This window comes from Schistocerca cancellata, chromosome 3 (assembly GCF_023864275.1).
Source record: "Schistocerca cancellata isolate TAMUIC-IGC-003103 chromosome 3, iqSchCanc2.1, whole genome shotgun sequence".
Taxonomy (NCBI): Eukaryota; Metazoa; Arthropoda; class Insecta; order Orthoptera; family Acrididae; genus Schistocerca; species Schistocerca cancellata.
In genome coordinates, this window is record NC_064628.1 from 97,288,286 (window position 1) to 97,309,008 (window position 20,723).

Below are 20,723 nucleotides of genomic sequence, written 5' to 3' on the forward strand. Positions count from 1 at the left end.
ATCTTCATTCTTAATCTGTCTTGTATTCAGTTTTAATCTACTGTACATGTAGCTATGTATGATCATAATCTTGACACATACAGAACCCAGGGTGAGCTCATAATTACATAAAATGGAGGAACACACATCCAAGAATATAACATTTGTTTCAATATTGTTTGTACAGTCATCATACAAAGATGTAGCTTTTTAATCTCCTTCTCCTGCTCCTCTTCTTCCTCCTCCACCTTCTCCTCCTCCTTCTTCCAGATTAAGGGCTGGGTGAGATCTTGTTAGACCTGCTCTTATCATAATTTTCTGGGATTTCCCAGTTTAATGTTGGAATGGTTATAACAAGGGATGTCCAAGAAATCGTGTATCTGTTACAAAACACAAGTAATTGAGAATTCACAGTTTTCAAACAACAAATGCTCAGTATCTAGCTATGATTTTGGTAACAACTAGATATAATAAGTAACAACTAAAAGTAGCAATTAATACTGTGTTCCATCTGTTGGTGAAAGTTCATACTTCCTTCAAAGGACATTGTGTCGCACTATTGAGTGTCAACTTTTATGTTATTTCAACTGTTCTCAAGAACAGTATAAGCCACAAATAACTATCAAAATTAACATTTAACACTATGCACATCTGTTGGACAAAGTTTGAACTTCTTTCTAAGAACCCTGTGTCACGCTGTTGAGTGTCGGCTGTTATCATGTTATTTTGACTGTTCTCAAGGACGGCATATGTCACAAGTAGCAACTAAAAGTAGCATTATAACATTTTGCACAATGTGTTACCCGTTGACCAACATTCGTGTTTGTGCTAAGAACCTTACGTCTCATGCCATCAGTGTATAGCCTATTTATGGTTGAAGATATTAATGTACATCTACATCTACATCTACATCTACATGACTACTCTGCAATTCACATTTAAGTGCTTGGCAGAGGGTTCATTGAACCACAATCATACTATCTCTCTACCATTCCACTCCCGAGCTGCGCACGGGAAATACGAACACCTAGACCTTTCTGTTCGAGCTCTGATTTCTCTTATTTTATTTTGATGAGCATTCCTACCTATGTAGGATGGGCTCAACAAAATATTTTCGCATTCGGAAGAGAAAGTTGGTGACTGAAATTTCGTAAATAGATCTCGCCGCGACGAAAAACGTCTTTGCTGTAATGACTTCCATCCCAACTCGCGTATCATATCTGCCACACCCTCTCCCCCATTATGTGATAATACAAAACGAGCTGCCCTTTTTTGCACCCTTTCGATGTCCTCCGTCAATCCCACCTGGTAAGGATCCCACACCACGCAGCAATATTCTAACAGAGGACGAACGAGTGTAGTGTAAGCTGTCTCTTTAGTAGACTTGTTGCATCTTCTAAGTGTCCTGCCGATGAAACACAACCTTTGGCTCGCCTTCCCCACAATATTATCTATGTGGTCTTTCCAACTGAAGTTGTTCGCGATTTTAACACCTAGGTACTTAGTTGAATTGACAGCCTTGAGGATTGTACTATTTATCGAGTAATCGAATTCCAACGGATTTCTTTTGGAACTCATGCGGATCACCTCACACTTTTCGTTATTTAGCGTCAACTGCCACCTGCCACACCATATAGCAATCTTTTCTAAATCACTTTGCAACTGATACTGGTCTTCGGATGACCTTACTAGACAGTAAATTACACCATCATCTGTGAACAACCTAAGAGAACTGCTCAGATTGTCACCCAGGTCATTTATATAGATCAGGAACAGCAGAGGTCCCAGGACGCTTCCCTGGGGAACACCTGATATCACTTCAGTATTACTCGAAGTTTTACAGTTTAGAAGCTAATTTGACCAGAGAAAAATTTTAGACTAGGTGTCTTACATGACAGCACCACTGGAATATTTAAGAGTCTGATCCAGTTCAGAACAAAACAGTTAACATCCAAGGAAATTAAAATAAACCATAAAAATCAAAATCTAGCAGAAGTGCATTCTGTGAAATTTTAGGGTTAAATGTAGACAAGAACTGAAATTGGAACAAACATGGGAAATATCTAGTGAACAAACTATGTATCTTTGCATTTAGAATGCAAATATTGGCAAATGCCACTGACAGGGACTCAAGGAAAATTGCATACCATAGCTACTACCAGTCAGTTATAAGATACAGTATTGTTGTTTGAGGAAATTCAACTAAGTTAATGCTCATACTGAAATTACAGAAACAAATTATGAGAAACGTGTATGCTGTGCATCCAAAGAAATCATGTCAGCCATTATTTAAAAATGTGAAACTATTAACAGTACCCTCCCTATATATCTATGATATTATTGGTTTTTTGAGAACCAATTTAGAATTTTGCAAGGAGAGAAATAAAGAAAATTTTATGCTATCTGCTCATCTGCTTCATGATTAGATCAATAAGGAACGTCACTAACACAAGTACCCTAACCACAATGTACCATGCACTCTTTCACTCCATACTTAACTACGGAATCATCTTCTGGGGCCAAAATTCTGAATCAATTAAGATATTCAAACTGCAAAAGGAGGTAGTCAGAACAATTATGTTCAAAAAACAAAGAGACACTAGTAAACCATTATTTAAGAAACTAAATATTTTGCCCGTCCCATGCCAGTACATACTAGAATTATTATTCTTTACCAAAAAAAGTATCAACAAAATTAGCAAAAATATGGACTACCACGATTATGACACAAGATCAAAAACCTCTCTAAGAATACTTCCCCACTCAACAAAACTGTACAGTGATGGTGTCAAGTGCATGGGAATAAAATTATATAATCATCTTCCAACTTTTATACAAGAAATCCAAGAAATAAATAAATTCAAACAGACAGTGAAATCTCTTTTAATAAAAGAATGCTTTTATACCATCCAGGAATATTTGGAATCAAAATTGTCTTAGTGCATCATAAAGTATCAAAGCTGAATGTTGTTAAGTCAGTTTTGTCACATCATGTAACAATTCTCTGTAAAGCTGTAACTTTAAGTAACATAATTTTGTAGGTAATGTAAAATAATCTTTCCTCTGTATTCTTGTTTACTATTTTAGACTCCTGTAAACTGTATATTTGTATTGACTTATCCCATATCAGTTGTACAAGCCATTGTACTGATTTGATCCACGGGACAAATAATAAATAAATAAATAAATAAATAAATAAATAAATAAATAAATAATTTAAATTTATGTACTCAAACTCCCCAGTATGTGGGAACAAAAATTTATAATTTTTTCAACACTACAACACACAGGTAAACTTCTTGTGTGTATTGTCATGTATTGCGCTTAAACTGTTTCCAATATAGTTTTAACTGTAAGATCTGCACTTCTCACTGTTTTCAGTTGCATACCATCAACCTTAAAGGTCATAACCAAGTCTTTATCAATAAACACATGGCAGATAATGTCGGGATATGAGGTGGCTTTAACAAAGGGTAAGACTTTTCATTATTCAGTCACATTGTGTTTCACATTTATTTATCATTCCTTTCATGCACAAAGACGTCAGCAACATAGTTGAAATACTTAGTCTGCACACTTTACAGAAGAGGACATTTAGCAGATGTATGTGCCAGTGCCTATTAGTTGTTACTTGTGACTAATCACAGTGTGACAATAATGTTGATAAATAACAGAAGGAATATTTTGACATTGACAGAGTGCAGGGGTTACAAATTGTGAATTCATAAAATGTGATTTTAAACTGTGTCAAATTGCAGTTATTGAAAAGTAGCATCCACAGACATCACTTTCATCCAAAAGTCACTGTTTAGCCCAATCTTAGTTATAACAGTACTCTCTGGGAACATCATAATTACATGTTGGAACCACATATGTTGGTACTCATTTACATCTTCCGCTATGATAATGTTAATATCAAGTGATTTTTGTTGATCAGTATTCCTAATTTAGTATGCTAAACTTATACCTAATACTGATCAAAGAATCTTCATTTCTAATGCTTCTATTTTGCTTTTATCACTTTCTCTCAGAATTCATGTTTCACTGGCATATAGTATTGTAGGTTTGACACCAGATTGTGTAATCTTAATCTTATTTCTTTCCTCTCATGCCATCCCTCCCCCATCTACCCCTCCCCCTCCCCCAATATTATTATGAATCCATTTATTTTATTTTATTTTGTATGGTTTTCTCTAAATGTATGATGATGGTGTAAGTTGATGTTTCACATCCAAAATATTTGAATGAACTTTTTCTTATATTGTTTGATTATCTGTTAAAATTTTAGCTGTCCATTTGTATCTGCATATTACTTCCAAGGCTTTCTGTTTCACTGATATTTTCATATTGTTGCTTTCTAATGTTATATTTATATTTGTTATCTTATCTTGCAGGTGGCCTTCTGAATTAACTAATAGTACTAGGTCAACAGCAAATTGGATATTGTTTGTTGTTCTATTGTTACCCAGATTTATTCTTTTGAGGTTGCTTTATTTCCATTCCTATTTGATTTTATCCATATAACTGCCAAAAGCAGAGGAGAAAGTCCACAGCTTTTTTACATTTTTAGCTAAACTTTAGACATATCTTTCTAATAACTGTGACTATGTTTTAAAGTGCTTTTTGATGTTAATAAGTGAATTCAGCACTCACAAGGCAATTGAATGTAATTTTAAAAACACTAATGAAATCTGTGCCTTTTGTTTTTTTGTCCTAGGTGCTGTTGTACACAAGGTTGGGAAGCCGTTGGGTGAAAGCTTCAGCATATCAGAAATTGAACAGGCATTAAGAAAATTCCATCCATCATTACTTTTTGTAGTTCAGGGAGAATCTAGTACTGGTGTCTTCCAGCGGTGTTGTCAGCTTGGTCCACTATGCCACAAGTAAAGTGTTGATCATAAATAATTTTTGTGAAATCAATCTGCATTATGAAATATTTCCATAATTATAATACTAAAGTTGCAACTTACAAATTTTCTTATTCTGTAAGGTATGGCTGCCTGCTTGCTGTAGATACAGTCGCATCACTTGGTGGTGTTCAGTTTTATGCTGACCGATGGGAAGTAGATGTAGTATACACAGGCTCACAAAAGGTTCTTGGAGCTCCCCCAGGACTGGCACCTATAAGTTTTAGTCCCCGAGCAGAGTAAGTGTGGAAGATATGTTAGTTATATGAAAACACAATTTCATTATTTATTAGAATTTTTATGAAGTCTTGTAGAGCATGACTGCAATAAAGTATAAAAGATAATTACATGCATGTGACACAGTAGTCACCAGTTTAGAATGAATTGACCTTCTCCTTATATTTTTAGTTGCAACTATTCCTATTTTTTGCATGTTTTTCATTAAAAAAAAGAAACTATTTTACTTACAAAAATCGGTATCTGACATGTATTTAAATGATTTTTCTATTCCGCTGGTTTTCCATGTGCCAGTACCCATATACAGGCCCTCTTCTTTCCACTCAGATTATATCACCCTACATATCTCCAGCCTTGCCTGTTACGCACCAGCAGACCAGCAAGTTAAATATTTATCTTTCTCTGTGTTTTCTTTGTAGTTCAAGTGTTAAATTCTGTGTGCATTTTTCTAGTTAAGAGGTGCAAACTAGCATTTTTGTAACTGTAAAGTGTAGATTCAGGCAGACTGTAGCACAATTGTCATTCTCTTGAATTGCCAGCTACACAGCTCAATAATGGGTCCTCTATTGATGACATGTCATGAGGGTATCAAGTTGCACATTTAGGTTTCTCTGAGTGCTTTTTACATTTACTTCTTAAGTTAGTCACATTAGAGTGGATAGGATGTGTATATGATACGTGCAGAAATGGGGAGCTGGCCACAGTTCACAAACAGCTCAAGGCACTTTTGGCTACATTCATCTGTCTTTATGCTGCTGCCTTGGCACCTAGTGGTGGCAGCGAAACTGCCACATCAAGTGGGATACATCAGGTGTCACTTACTTCAGCAACAGGCTCTGCTTCTGAGGCACCTTCCAGTGTACCTGATGTAATGGATCTGCCCGCACCATAGGGTGAGTGGTGTAACATGTTCACATCACTTGAGGCAGAGGATCAATGTAGAGACTGGCTGTCTGGTCTTGTGCATTCGAACTGTGAGTGGACAGGTGTCTGCTCCTTCAGAATCAGCATTCAGTGCTGGAAAGAAAGACAATGTGTACTTATTATGACTGCTAGCAGGGCCTAATCTGAGATGTGAAGGAGACCTCGTCTGTGGTTATCGTGTGTGCACGGTGCAATGGTCTGCAAGTTATGACTCACATTGATGCCAATGATGCCTGTCACTTGGTTTCTGAGGCCATCCTCAGTTCATATAGGCAGCTGGGAAAAGTTATGAAGGCTGCTGGTCTCATGTGCAGGGTGTAAGCAGTGCTCACAATTTGCAGTATTGTTCCCAGAGTTGATTAGGGACCTGTGGTTTGGAGCTTAGTGGAAGGTTTCAACCGACAATGCTGCAACTTGGTTTGTGTCTTATCTATCTAACAGGAAACAAAGGGCGTCATTGCAAAATACCTGTGCGCTAAGCAATCAGTCTTCATCTGACTGGGAATTAATTACATGTGGTGTTCCTCAAGGTTCCCTCTTGGGTCCATTGATTTTTATTGTGTACATTAATGGCCTCTCATCTGTTACATTGCCAGATGCTAAGTTTGTTTTGTTTGTAGATGAATCAAACATTGCAATAAGTAGCAAGTCAAGTACAGGTTTAGAAATAACTGCTAATCAAATTTTCATTGACATTAATAAGTGGTTGAAAGCTAATTCACTCTCATTAAATCAAACAATGGAAAATCCAGGATGGAATGTGATAATACGAGAGAAGGAAAGTTGCTACTCACCATATAGCGGAGATGCTGAGTCGCGATAGGCACAATAAAAAGATTCACACAATCATAGCTTTTGGCCATTAAGGCCTTTGTCAGCAGTAGACACACATACACACATGCACACACACACTCGTGCAAGTACAACTTGCACATACGTCTGCAGTCTCAGAGAGCTGAAACTACACTGCATCTAGTATAAGTGAGGCTACTTACATGATGTTAAGGACTGCCACATTCATTCATCTGCTAGCTGTCTATACATCACATTAGTAGTTCTTTCCTTATGGGAATAAGTAATTTCACGTTTTGTAAGTCAAAAGCCATGTTTGTCATGCCAATGTACTCATAATGCATTGTCGTATGCATTTCTCTTTAAAGAAAATTATGAATTTTGGTTTCAAACCATTGTGCCTGTTTCAATACATTTCAGTATGTGTTCACTTTTGTAATGTAAAAATGTGCCTTTGATTTAGCAGGTCATCAGATGATGGACTACACCATTATGCAAATAAAGGTGTTCCATTAACATCCAGTGTCTCCTTTTTGTGACCTATCAGCTTTTTTAGAATAATACAAAAAATTATTTTAAATTCTCACATTCTGTTTAATTTTATTTATAAGAAGTAGTTACTCAATGTAACCTTTTGCTTCCTGTTGTGAAATGGAAATCCAAGCATTTTTATGCACTGTTGTGAGATGTTCTTGCTGCAAAATATCAGATCGGGGTTGTATCTGCGTTTCCATCTGCCACTGTTGAAAGATGCAGGTTCGTGAAATCTTCTCGGGTGATCAGCCGAGTAAAGGCGTCGTCTTCTCGCGAGCGAGCGAGAAGACGACGCCTTTACTCGGCTGATCACCCGAGAAGATTTCACGAATGGAATACGCCGAGAAAGTCTCAAATCACATTTAAGATGCAGGTTGCTTAGGGTCATGTATATGGCTCATATGATTGCCTTCTGCCCATTCTTGTAATGCTGTACCATTCTCATCATGATGCTCATATCCCCACGTGGTGCTGTGACAGTTGTAGTCACCAGTCACTATTTGTGTGTGTTGACTATAAAAGTTATCAGGTAGATTGATTTTGAGATCAACATCCAGTGGTTTGTACACGGATGTGACTGTACAGCCTTTGATTTCCAAAGTTAATATTTAAATATCATTTGCTTCAGTAAAGGCTGATGATATTATCTATATTTCTGGTTGGACAAATATAGCACTTCTGTATTTTGGGTGGGGTCTTTCTGTAGCCAGTCGCATTCCGTTTATTTTTGGTCTGCACATTTCGCAGCTTCTGTGGGTCTCCTGTAAGCAGAGTAGATCGCATTTGGTTTGTCTGCGCAGCTCTTGTAACAGTTGTTCTTTTGGTGATGATATACCTTCTATATTCATCAATATGATGGTCAACTGTGGTCCTGAAAAGGATGAAGATGATGTTTCTGGTGTGAAAGGATCAGCCGCCAGAGAAACCTGATGCCCAGGGTACGCCTGATTGCAAGTCTTATCTTGGTCAGAAATCATTGCAATCTTTGTGGAGGCTCCTTTCAGGTACCCCATTCTGCATCTTGATGGGTTCTACAAAATGTGATGAATGAGTGATTTAATGTTTGAAACAGAAGCAGACTAGATCTTTCTAGTACCTACCAGCTGCTTCGTACCTCTTATATCAACTCATTAGACATTGAACTTATATTCATATAACTTATTTCACACTGGATTTTCCATTTATATGTATTACCATATTTAGATATCAAGCTGCTTAATTTTGTTCCAAAGAATGTACTGTAAGCAACTATTAATTTTATTATTTGCCCAATATACTCTTGGATCATTTGAGTGTTATGTAACATTTAATTCTTAACATCACAAAATTTATTTTGTTATTTTATGTTTATAATATTCTTCTTTGTAGAGCTAAAATAAGAGGAAGGAGGACACCAGTAAAAGTTTTCTACCTTGATATGACTTTGCTGGGAGACTACTGGGGCTGTTTTGGAAATCCTAGAATGTGAGTGTAATGGTATTTAAGACTGTATTTTTATTGCTTAGTGTCTTCCATATGACTTCAAGAATAAGTTCTGATATATAAGTTTACTTTCATTGTGAACTAAGGAATATCATCCAGATGAATCACTGGAAAGGCAGATAAGCAGTGTCATATTTTAATGTAGTTGAATTGTAAATCACAATTTTAAACAATCTGCCTGATCTCTAAGAAGAATGTTTAATGAAACACTCTTTATTTTAAATTATATTTCTGAAGCCTGTAATTTTTTTGTTTCATGACAGATACCACCACACAGTGCCAGTAACTTTATTATATGGTCTGCGTGAAGGTCTGGCACAACTAGCAGAGGAAGGTTTACAGAAATGCTGGGAAAGGCATAAGAATTGCAGTATTCAGCTTCATGAAGGAATCACAAAACTTGGCCTTGACTTCTTTGTTAAAGACCCAACAAGTAGACTCCCTACAGTAACTGCTATTTCTCTGCCTCCTCTCATTGATGGACGAGCTGTATCAAGATATGCTATGGAAAGGTGAGTGTAGTATGATGAAAAAGTAACAGTACCGAAAATTGCTGTTACGAGCAATAATTAAAGTGATGTTAACTGTAATTCAGACTCTTGGAAAGAGGATCATGTAATAATAGTAGGGGATAAAGGCAACCATCAATTATATGACTCAGTTTGACATTGGGCATATCACTGAGAATACTCCTCTCATTTGGGTGAAGAAAATGTCACTCTGATATGCCCATGATGAAGCACATAGTTTATATGATAGCTGAACAGACTAGACAGTAAATAGTTTAAATTTTTTTAGTAAAATTCATCTGGGTGTGTGATCACACCGTGTGTGATAAAACTACCAATATTTCTGCTTCTACTGGAGGCAGCCTTACTCAGTCACAAAAACGAACTTTGGCCACAAAAGCCCAAGCTCGTATAGTTTAGTTCGTAACACCTTCAGTATCCCTGCCCTGGCAGGCGTGGTAGGGAATGACAGGTGGCCAACGCCATGACCAGTGTGTTCTGTCGGTGCCGTGTAGCCTGTGTTTCGGTTACTGTGCAGGTCAGATTTGCCTCATTCCATGACCGGGCATTCTGCAGTGAACATTGATTGTGATTTGGCTGTTGGCTTATCTTTCTACCACTCTGTGGTGGAACTTGTGCAGGTAAGAGCAATTGTTTTCAATGTATCATTCTTTATATATAAAATAATCATTTTGAGCATAATTATACACAAATTGTATTTGTGTAGACATGTCTCAAAACAAGTGTGCATGTAAGAGGAAATTATTTCCTGTCAAAGTAAATTTGTAGTAAGTATAAATTAAAATGTGTTTTGAGATATGTCTATAACAATAAAATTTGTGTGTAATTACACTGAAAATAATTATTTTATAGATAAAGAGTGGAAAATTGAAAACAAATGCACTTGCATGCACATAATTCATCACAGAATGATAGGAAGATGAACCAACAACTAAATCATAACCTACAGTCACAGCAGAGTGCTTGAGCACAGAATGGCGCAAATCAGACCTGCACAGTAAACAAAACATAGACTAGATGGCGCCAATAGTCTGAACGCACTAGCCATGGAATCAGCCATTTGCCGTGCCCCAGGCTACCATGCCTGGTGAGGTGAGTGCACCGAACATCTTAACCTTACAAAGGTCACAATATGCAACTCCAAAGAAGCAAAATTACCTGTTGGCACCAGGAATAGACATGAATTGGCACTCTCCAGCATTGCAAAAGCAAATTTTCAAAGTACCTTCTTAGGCACGCCCACAAGTTATGTCACTATTATTGTTATTATTTCTTTCCTTTCTCAGACGTTACGTCTGGTTAAAAATGGAAAGTGACGTGGACCTTGATCAAGCGTGACTTCCTTTTAACTGTACGGTATATGTTACATTGCATTTAGGAACTTTCGGGTAATTGAACAAGTATCAATAATTACAGATTTATGTAATTGTATATATAAGTTTGGATGTAGCTGTATTGCTTTGATGTACTGGTGGATATTGTGTGGTATCACTCCTAGTTGATAGTATAATCAGTATAGTGTCAACTTTATCCTGATGCCACATGTCCTTGACTTCCTCAGCCAGTTGGATGTATTTTTCAATTTTTTCTCCTGTTTTCTTCTGTATATTTGTTGTATTGGGTATGGATATTTCGATTAGTTGTGTTAATTTCTTATTTTTATCGGTGACTATGATGTCAGGTTTGTTATGTGTTGTTGTTTTATCTGTTATAATGGTTCTGTTCCAGTATAATTTGTATTCATCATTCTCCAGTACATTTTGTGGTGCATACTTGTATGTGGGAACGTGTTGTTTTATAAGTTTATGTTGTAAGGCAAGCTGTTGATGTATTATTTTTGCTACATTGTCATGTCTTCTGGGGTATTCTGTATTTGCTAGTATTGTACACCCGCTTGTGATGTGATCTACTGTTTCTATTTGTTGTTTGCAAAGTCTGCATTTATCTGTTGTGTTATTGGGATATTTAATAATATGCTTACTGTATTATCTGGAGTTTATTGTTTGATCCTGTATTGCAATCATGAATCCTTCCGTCTCACTGTATATATTGCCTTTTCTTAACCATGTGTTGGATGCGTCTTGATCGATGTGTGGCTGTGTTAGATGATACGGGTGCTTGCCATGTAGTGTTTTCTTTTTCCAATTTACTTTCTTTGTATCTGTTGATGTTATGTGATCTAAAGGGTTGTAGAAGTGGTTATGAAATTGCAGTGGTGTAGCCGATGTATTTATATGAGTGATTGCTTTGTGTATTTTGCTAGTTTCTGCTCGTTATAGAAATAATTTTCTTAAATTGTCTACCTGTCCATAATGTAGGTTTTTTATGTTGATAAATCCCCTTCCTCCTTCCTTTCTGCTTAATGTGAATCTTTCAGTTGCTGAATGTATGTGATGTATTCTATATTTGTGGCATTGCGATCGTGTAAGTGTATTGAGTGCTTCTAGGTCTGTGTTACTGCATTTCACTACTCCAAATGAGTAGGTCAATATTGGTATAGCAAAAGTATTTATAGCTCTTGTCTTGTTTCTTGCTGTCAATTCTGTTTTCAGTATTTTTGTTAGTCTTTGTCTATATTTTTCTTTTAGTTCTTATTTAATATTTGTATTATCTATTCCTATTTTTTGTCTGTATCCTAGATATTTATGAGCATCTGTTTTTTCCATCACTTCTATGCAGTCGCTGTGGTTATCCAATATATAATCTTCCTGTTTAGTGTGTTTTCCCTGGACTATGCTATTTTTCTTACATTTGTCTGTTCCAAAAGCCATATTTATATCATTGCTGAATACTTCTGTTATCTTTAGTAATTGGTTGAGTTGTTGATTTGTTGCTGCCAGTAGTTTTAGATCATCCATGTATAGCAAATGTGTGATTTTGTGTGGGTATGTTCCAGTAATATTGTATCCATAATTTGTATTATTTAGTATGTTGGATATTGGGTTCAGAGCAAGGCAGAACCAGAAAGGACTTAATGAGTCTCCTTGGTATATTCCACGCTTAATCTGTATTGGCTGTGATGTGATATTATTTGAATTTGTTTGGATATTAAGTGTGGTTTTCCAATTTTTCATTACTATGTTTAGGAACTGTATCAATTTAGGATCTACTTTGTATATTTCCAATATTTGTAGTAACCATGAGTGGGGTACACTATCAAAAGCTTTTTGGTAATCAATGTATGTGTAGTGTAGTGACCTTTGTTTAGTTTTAGCTTGATATATCACCTCTGCATCTATTATCAGTTACTCTTTACATCCTTGTGCTCCTTTGCAACAGCCTTTTTGTTCTTCATTTATAATTTTGTTCTGTGTTGTATGTGTCATTAATTTCTGTGTAATGACTGAAGTTAATATTTGTATATTGTTGGTAGGCATGTTATGGGGCGATATTTAGCTGGGTTTGTTGTGTCTGCTTGATCTTTAGGTTTCAGATAAGTTATTCCATGTGTAAGTGTATCAGGGAATGTGTATGGGTCTGTAATGTGACTGTTAAATAATTTAGTTAGATGTGAATGTGTTGAGGTGAGCCAGAAATTTGCTATTTTATCTTTTCCAGGGTCTTTCGAATTGTGAGTAGATTTAATTGCTTGGGTGACTTCATGTTGCAAAATTATCACTTCAGGCATTTGTGGTATCATCTTGTATGTATCTGTTTCTGCTTGTATCCACTGTGCATGCCTGTTATGTTGTACCGGGTTTGACCATATGTTGCTCCAGAAGTGTTCCATGTCTGTTATGTTTGGTGGATTGTCTATTTTAATGTGTGTGTTATCTATTATTATTATTATTATTATTATTATTATTATTATTATTATTATTATCACTTATTTTTATTTTATGACCTTCACTGGACCATTCTAGTCAAATACGCAAAGGCTTATACAAGGAGTTGTTGTTAATCAAAGGTTTGTACAAGTAGTTGTTGTTATTCAATAATACAATTCAGTTCAGTAACAAGTCAGTAAGACATTCAATAATACAGTGGTTGTGGAAGAAGTGTTGTAATTTATTATTACATAAAGGATTTTTTGGTCTTATATCAGCCCAATATTTCCTCATTCTTTCATATATTTTCTTTTTTAGCTGCTGGTAAACCTTTTGGGATGTGAGGTTATGGGCCAAGAAACTCTTCTGTCCTTGGACCACGACCTCACATCCTGCAAGGTTTACCAGCGACTATGTCATCCGGTCGTGAAAGCCTTCATTTTCTTTTTTGTTTTTCTCATTGTCTGATATCACTCTTCCATTAGTCATTTTATTGATCTTTGTTTGTAGTGTGTGATATCTGATTCTCTAGATTCAGTGACTGAAAATTCCTTTTAGCTGCATGACTAGTAGTAGTGTATTGCAAACAGGCCCCTATTCCTATAAATTTAAGTAAATTTTTAAAACAAGAATACCAATGTAATCAAGTAATGTTAAGCTATGAATGGATAGTAAATAGCATCTATTTAATGTAATTGTGGAAGCAGGAATTCTTTTTGAGTGCCTTTCCTTTAATTCATTAGGTTACGTTCAGCCAGTATAAAAATAAATAATATTAAGCAGTGTAGTTGTTGTTAATTAACTTGCTAAGAGTTGCATCTCTTTTTTAGTTCATATCCGACTGTAATAACATCTCTGAAAGTTGCTCTTCATGATGGGAGCTACAAAACACAATAATTGAATGAATCAGTGAACAGTGTATCAGCTGAACAATATGATAAAAACTGTATTAAGATAATTTTGGAACCCTTGAAGTAAAGGGATAAAAGGCAGATATGGGTGAGAGATGAGAACATTATTAGGTGTCATGGATAATATAACACGGAAAATGAATAATCTGAGGATGAATAGCATGATACAAAGAGAAATCGTAATAGATGCCAAATAAAGAACAGCGAGAGATAAAAAATTTATTTAAAACATTCCATTCACATTAAGACTCCATGCATAATCTGTGATTATGGGATACCGTAAATAAGAATGTACAGTTTTGAATTCAGCCTTTGCACTAACAATAGATTGTAAAAGTTATTCAGTCTTTTATGTCATAGAAACTTAGCATTTGTGATATGGGGAGCTCATGAGGTAAATAATCATTAACTTATTTTTCAGATAGCTTCTTTCAAAACTATTTATCCTAATTGATTTCAACTGGTTTAAAATGTTTGTACCCAAGCACATAACCCAGTTCTGGAGACAAGAACATAATTGACAGCTTATGCAAAAACTGTCATTGCCTTGTGCTGTAGTTATTAAAATTCTCTTTAAAAATATTGGTTGCTTTTATAGAATTAATTAAAAAATAAATATGTTTTAGACTATCAAATATAAAAATAAAGTATTACTGTTTGAAGAATTCATTCATTGCCAATTTTTACTGCCGTTATATCCAGGCATAGATAACTTTATTGTAATATGTAGCTTTGTTCAAATGCAGGGCAGTGTGTTTCCATAGTATATTCAAACATATTTATTGCCATGTATTGTGATTATGAAAAATATTCATTCCTGTGGAGGAGGCAGGGCTTTTCTGCCACATTTGATTTCGTTTTTTGGATGAATAGTTTATTTAATTAACAATACAGAAAAATGAACATATGTAATCAAAGACAAAAAGATACAAAATATATGATTAAGTTTTATCAGTATGTTCAGGAGCTGTTCAGTGGAAGATACTTGTTGTATTGCAGAGGGATGAATCCTATTAGCACAGTTTAAAAATAGTTCATTCTGTCATGAAAGTAATACGTCTCTGTGAGAAACAGACAATCTCTGATGAAAACTGTTGAGACAGGGGTAACACAGGGATCAGTTCTTGGGCCATTCTTTCCCATAAGTGCAATCACTGGTTTACCACATAACGTTCCCGGTTATCTGATCTGCTCTGCAGATGACACAATGATAATTGCAAACCATTAAGACACATCAGTATTAAAACAGATGCCTCTGGAACAACTAGTTTCCTTTTTTCCTGGTCTTTTATCCTATATCTGCATTGGGTTGACATGTTAATTATTAGATTTGGCAATGTTAGTGGTAGAAGGTGGGTGGCTGGCTGCCCTTCCTGTTACCATAACTTCTCCCCCATCCTCCCAAAATCTTCCTCTCTCACCCCCCCCCCCCCCACCCCCCCTCTCTCCCTTTTCCCCGGGACAGAATTTGTGTACCTTAATCCGAACTGTCTGTGCCTAGTGTTATCCCATGTGAAGTGTGTGAGCATTTTGTAAATATGTGACAGTCACGTAACTGAGTTGTGACATGGGTCCCAGCCAGGTGTAGACTTAGTCGGGTGTGAGAAACCAGCCAAAAGGCACATCCAGAATGGCCAGTACACCTGTCCTTGTTGCCAGTCCATCAGGTGTATTTAATATGGGGCTGACATGGCTCTCCAAATCCTGAAAGCAGCATGCTAATGCATACAGCTATCCAAAAGGGGCACTAGTATTGCTAGATGATGTGGTGAAGTGGTTTTCAGCCAACAAACTACTTTGTAACCCAGATAAGACCCATTGTCTTCTGCTACATCTACATAACAATACAAAAAAAGTTGGTTAAACTTATGATGTCATATTGATTCCAATTTCATCTGGGAACAACACATCCATCATATTTGCAAAAGTTGGTTACTCCAGCTCTGAGCTTACACAAGTACTGAGCTTTGCATGAGTTAGGGAAGTGCCCTTAGTACCTTTATTTTGAAAGAAACAACTACTGACAGAGACATCATTCACGGGCAGCAGTGCTCAAACATTGTGGATTGTTAGAGCAGATAGGTGAGGCTCCTAGCACATTATTCACCAGTTCACTACTGGACACCATTGCCCCCACAACCATCACCACCACCACCAACAACAACAATGATAAGTGAGCATCCAGGAGTGACTGCTCAACATATTATGTACTTTCGGTCATCAGATGTCACAAGGCACAGAGATTATTATGGGCACAGGAACACCACCACTTGATTCTTGAAGAATGGCAAAATGTTTGCTATTGGCATGCTGATGGAAAAGTATAAGTACATCAAATATAGTAAGACAAAAATGAACAAAGGAAAATCCAGGATGGAACATAACAATATAATGTAAAGGATAGCTGCTACTCACCATATAGCTGAGATGCTCAATTGCAGAAAGGCACAGTGCTAAGACTGTCGGAACGTTAGCTTCCAACCAACAAGGCTTTTGTCAAAAATAGACCACACACACACACACACACACACACACACACACACACACACACACACACACACACTTATGACCACAGTCTCTGGCCACTGGAGCTAGACTGCGAGTAGCAGCGCATTATGGGAGAGGCAACCGAGTGGGGGTAAGGAGGAGGGGGGGGGGAAGGGGGAGGGATAGCAGGGCAGGGGTGGGGGGACAGTAAGGTGCTGCTGAGAGCATGCAGGGATGAGGAGGAGAATAGGGCTGCTAGGTGCAGTTGGGAGGTTAGATGGAGGGTGTGGGAGAGAGGAGGGGTAGCAGAAAAGGAGAAAAGTAAAAAGACTGGGTGTGTTGGTGGAATAGAGGGCTGTGTAGTGCTGGAATGGGAACAGGGAAGGGGCTAGATGGGTAAGGACAATGACTTATGAATGTTGAGACCAGGAGGGTTATGGGAACGTAGGCCGGCCGGGATGTCCGAGCGGTTCTAGGTGCTACAGTCTGGAACCGCGCGACTGCTACGGTCACAGGTTCGAATCCTGCCTCGGGCCATTTGAACCATTTTTTTGAGAATGTAGAATATACTGCAGGGAGAGTTCCCATCTGCACAGTTTAGAAAAGATGGTGACGGAGGGAAGGATTCAGATGGCACAGGCTGTGAAGCGGTCATTGAAATGAACATTGTGTTGGACGACGAGCTCAGCAACAGGGTGGTCCAGCTGCTTCAGTCCTGGGTGGTACTGAGTCATGAGGGAAATGCACCTCTGTGGCCAGACAGTGGGACTTTCTGAGATGTTGAGTGACTGGAAAGATAAGGTATGGGAGATCTGTTTTTGTACGTTGTTGGGAGGGTAATTATGATCTGTTAAGGCCTCAGTGAGACCATCGGTATATTTCAAGAGGGTCCAGTCTCACTACAGATGTGATGCCCTGTATAAAAGGGACTTCTTGGTGTAGATAGTGGCAGCTGTCAAAGTGGAAGTAGTGCTAGTGGTTGATAGGTTTGATTTGGACAGAGGTACTGATGTAGCCATCTTTGAATTGGAGGTCAACATCAAGGAAGGTGGCTTTATGGGTTCAGTAGGACCAGGTGTAGTGATTGGGTACCGAAAGTCAGCACAGTATGTACTTTGCGTTCTGCCTTGCAAGGCAAATGGGGCTTGTTGGCTAAAAGCTAACATTCTGACAGCCTTTTTGTTGTGCCTTTGTGTGACTCAGCATCTTCGTCATGTGGTGAATAGCAACTATCCTTTTCAAGAACTGTAAGACAGAATACATCCCACCCTCTTGCAAGTGGTGCATCATTCAGGTACGTATGCAGGTATTCCCATCTGAGGGTTGTTCATACAGGATGAAATGCGGCATGTGGTACATATGCCATCACCTCAGTTGCAAACAATGCAGGAAAAAAGTTCTATGTTCTGGCCATGATGGTCATTCAGGACCAAGTGACTGCCTTATCATCTGATCAATTTCCTCAAGCTGCAGCTGGACAGCTGATCATGATGGCTTATCAATTCTTCTGGAGTCTGTGTTACAGTGTGTTGCCTCTGTCATTAGGGCAGAAGGGGATGTATAAGCTCCTGCCATTATATTGGAAGAATAGTCATCTTGAAGAAGTCACCTTGCCATTAACTAAAAATGTATTTGAAAGATCAAAGAAATCATAAAATAGAACAAGACAAGTTCCTCTGCTTATGTATTACATAGTGAGAATGTTAACAACACCAGCAAATATTCCAATTTTTTGCAGATCATTTAGTTTCCTTGATAAATTTTCAAGATAGTATAAACTAGAAATTAATTAACTCATAAATCCTTTATTGCTACAGAGAATATGTTTACAATGACTAAAATTAGACTTAAATGTTTGGTGGATAAAAGCTGATACTCAATACTTAGTCAAGTACCTATATGCATAGAGGTCAAATTAATTGTTCAGATCTTTTATGCAGCCAGAGGCATTCTATATTGATAAACAAGTGTAACTTAAAAGCACATTATTTGGCCAGTATATATTCTGAGGAGAAACAACTACCATTATTCCAAATGCACCCAAGAAAGAAAGGGTCAGCATTCCAAGAACTGAAAATCACAGGCTTCTGATTCATGTAAGAAAAAGAGGAAATAGTTAAGTATGTTAGAGGATTACAAGGGACCCACATAGTATAAAGAGTATGTAACAACCTTCTGTAACAATATTCTTAATGGATGGTTATTAATTCAAATACTTAAAAAAACAAAGTTGTTTATTGTGTTTATTTTTTTGCAGATATGGTCTGGAAATAGCAGGTGGACTAGGTCCAACAGTTGGAAAGATCATGAGAATTGGTCTAATGGGATACAATGCAACTCTAGAAAATGTCTCTCTCACATTGGCTGTTCTCAAGGAAGCTCTTGCTCATGCTACTGCTTCACGTCTTTAACTGATAACTCAATTACTTACTATTTTACTATTATTATGATTGTTAGTGTTACTTTGCATGACTGGTTTAGTTACCATCACAATTGCAATGATCATAATAAAGCTCTTTGTTATGGTGGATGTACTGTTTGTTAAGCATGAATATGTAATAGATCTAATATTTCCAAAATCTCTGCCTATGACAATTATGAGTGCACTTATTTCATATTTTTTTTAAAAATGTGGTGCCTAATCTCAGAGTTAAACTACTTATCCTTTACAACCAGGTTCACTATTTTTTACTTACCTGTGTGGTAACTTGTGAGTTCTCGATCGTAACTGAATCCTGACGAGTCTAGCTTCTGTAACTGAACATCTTATTTTGGAGTAAAGCACCTTCCATTTATGATTGTATTTTACTGTAATGCAAAGGTATGAACATTAAAAATAAAAAAAGATTTAGTATATGGAAATACTAACATGAACTAAATGAAAATATAACTCATGCTGAGCTGCTATTACCTGTTTGCACATTGATAGGTTAAAACTGGTTTTGTTTGTCCTAAGACTCTCTCTTTGTGTCTCAGTAGGAGGGGAATTCAGTCCAGATAAGTTCTAATAGGTAATTCCAATCCTTCATAGATCTCTCTACAGTCAATGCATGATTTACAATTTGTGTGTTGGTTTTCTCTATGCTGTAATCAGAATCTTTGGATTCACAACATGCCATGCAAATTTTTCAAGATTTATTCTGTAATGTGGTGAGTCATCATAGGCATATGACTCAACAGAAGACCTGTATAGCAAAGAAGTATTATATTTTTTAAAATCTGTATATAGAACTTCACATTTATACATGTGTACACTAATCATCAACATCCTTTTGTTTCAGGATTATTTAAATTATATTCTGCACAGAAAAGAGAAAACAAGATATCTGAGAAAGACTTTAATGTACATGACAAGTCGAAATATTCTAACTTTGAAATGAATGTGTATGTTTTGTGCCACAAGTTAAAGGTAGCATTGTTACCTGTTCATTCTTTGTCTCCCATACATCCCATGTAGAATGAGAATCTTCAGAGATCTGAATTGATTATGCACTAGATAGAAAAACAGATCATGATGGGAGAGACCCTCCATGGAATACAGTCTTTCTAAAAAGAAACAAAGGAATGATGTGTACAGTGCAGTAGGCATAAAACAAAGCAAATGAATGTAGACGGAGATGCTGACTGAAATACAGTTGACTGTCAAAATGCCTATGTATGGTAGATTCAAAGACCTCTCACAAAACCCAAAGAGATCCTGGTCATGTCCTGGTCATATGTAAAGACTATCAGTGGCAGCAAAGGTAGTGTCAAGACACTCAAGGACGATAAAACAAAATTGATGGTAGCAGCGCAAAATCAGTAATGTTGAACACCATTTTCATATGTTCCTTTACAAATCCAAGAACACTGCCTCAGTTTAATTCTTGTAATACTGCAAAGATCAAACAAATTCTATACAAAGTTTAGAGTGGAGTTAGCACCCCTTGTAGCAGTTATATCCCATAGATTTCTCAAACAAAAAACTGTACCCAGTGGTTGGAAGAAGGAATATCTCACGACTGTCTCCAAGGAAATTAGTAGAAGTGATCCACAAAACTACCATCCAGTAGCATTGAGATCCATATGCTGTAGAAGTATACACTGCCATATACATTTATTTATGTCTTTGGAGCGTTCTGTAAATGGTATTGGACAAGATTACACAAAGTCTGAAAAATTATAAGTTTCAAA

The 20,723-nt window shown here is 36.9% G+C and overlaps 1 protein-coding gene across 1 annotated transcript in view; it reads left to right on the forward strand.

The window, feature by feature from the left end:
- Positions 1-19,080, forward strand: part of LOC126177097 (alanine--glyoxylate aminotransferase-like) — a 64,356-nt gene extending 45,276 nt beyond the window's left edge. The window contains exons 3-7 of the mRNA XM_049924352.1: positions 4,697-4,862; positions 4,970-5,125; positions 8,742-8,837; positions 9,119-9,367; positions 18,808-19,080. Of these exons, the coding sequence (XP_049780309.1) occupies positions 4,697-4,862; positions 4,970-5,125; positions 8,742-8,837; positions 9,119-9,367; positions 18,808-18,961 (821 nt within the window). The 3' untranslated portion in view covers positions 18,962-19,080. The remainder of the gene's footprint in view (positions 1-4,696; positions 4,863-4,969; positions 5,126-8,741; positions 8,838-9,118; positions 9,368-18,807) is intronic.
- The last annotated feature ends 1,643 nt before the right edge of the window (positions 19,081-20,723 follow it).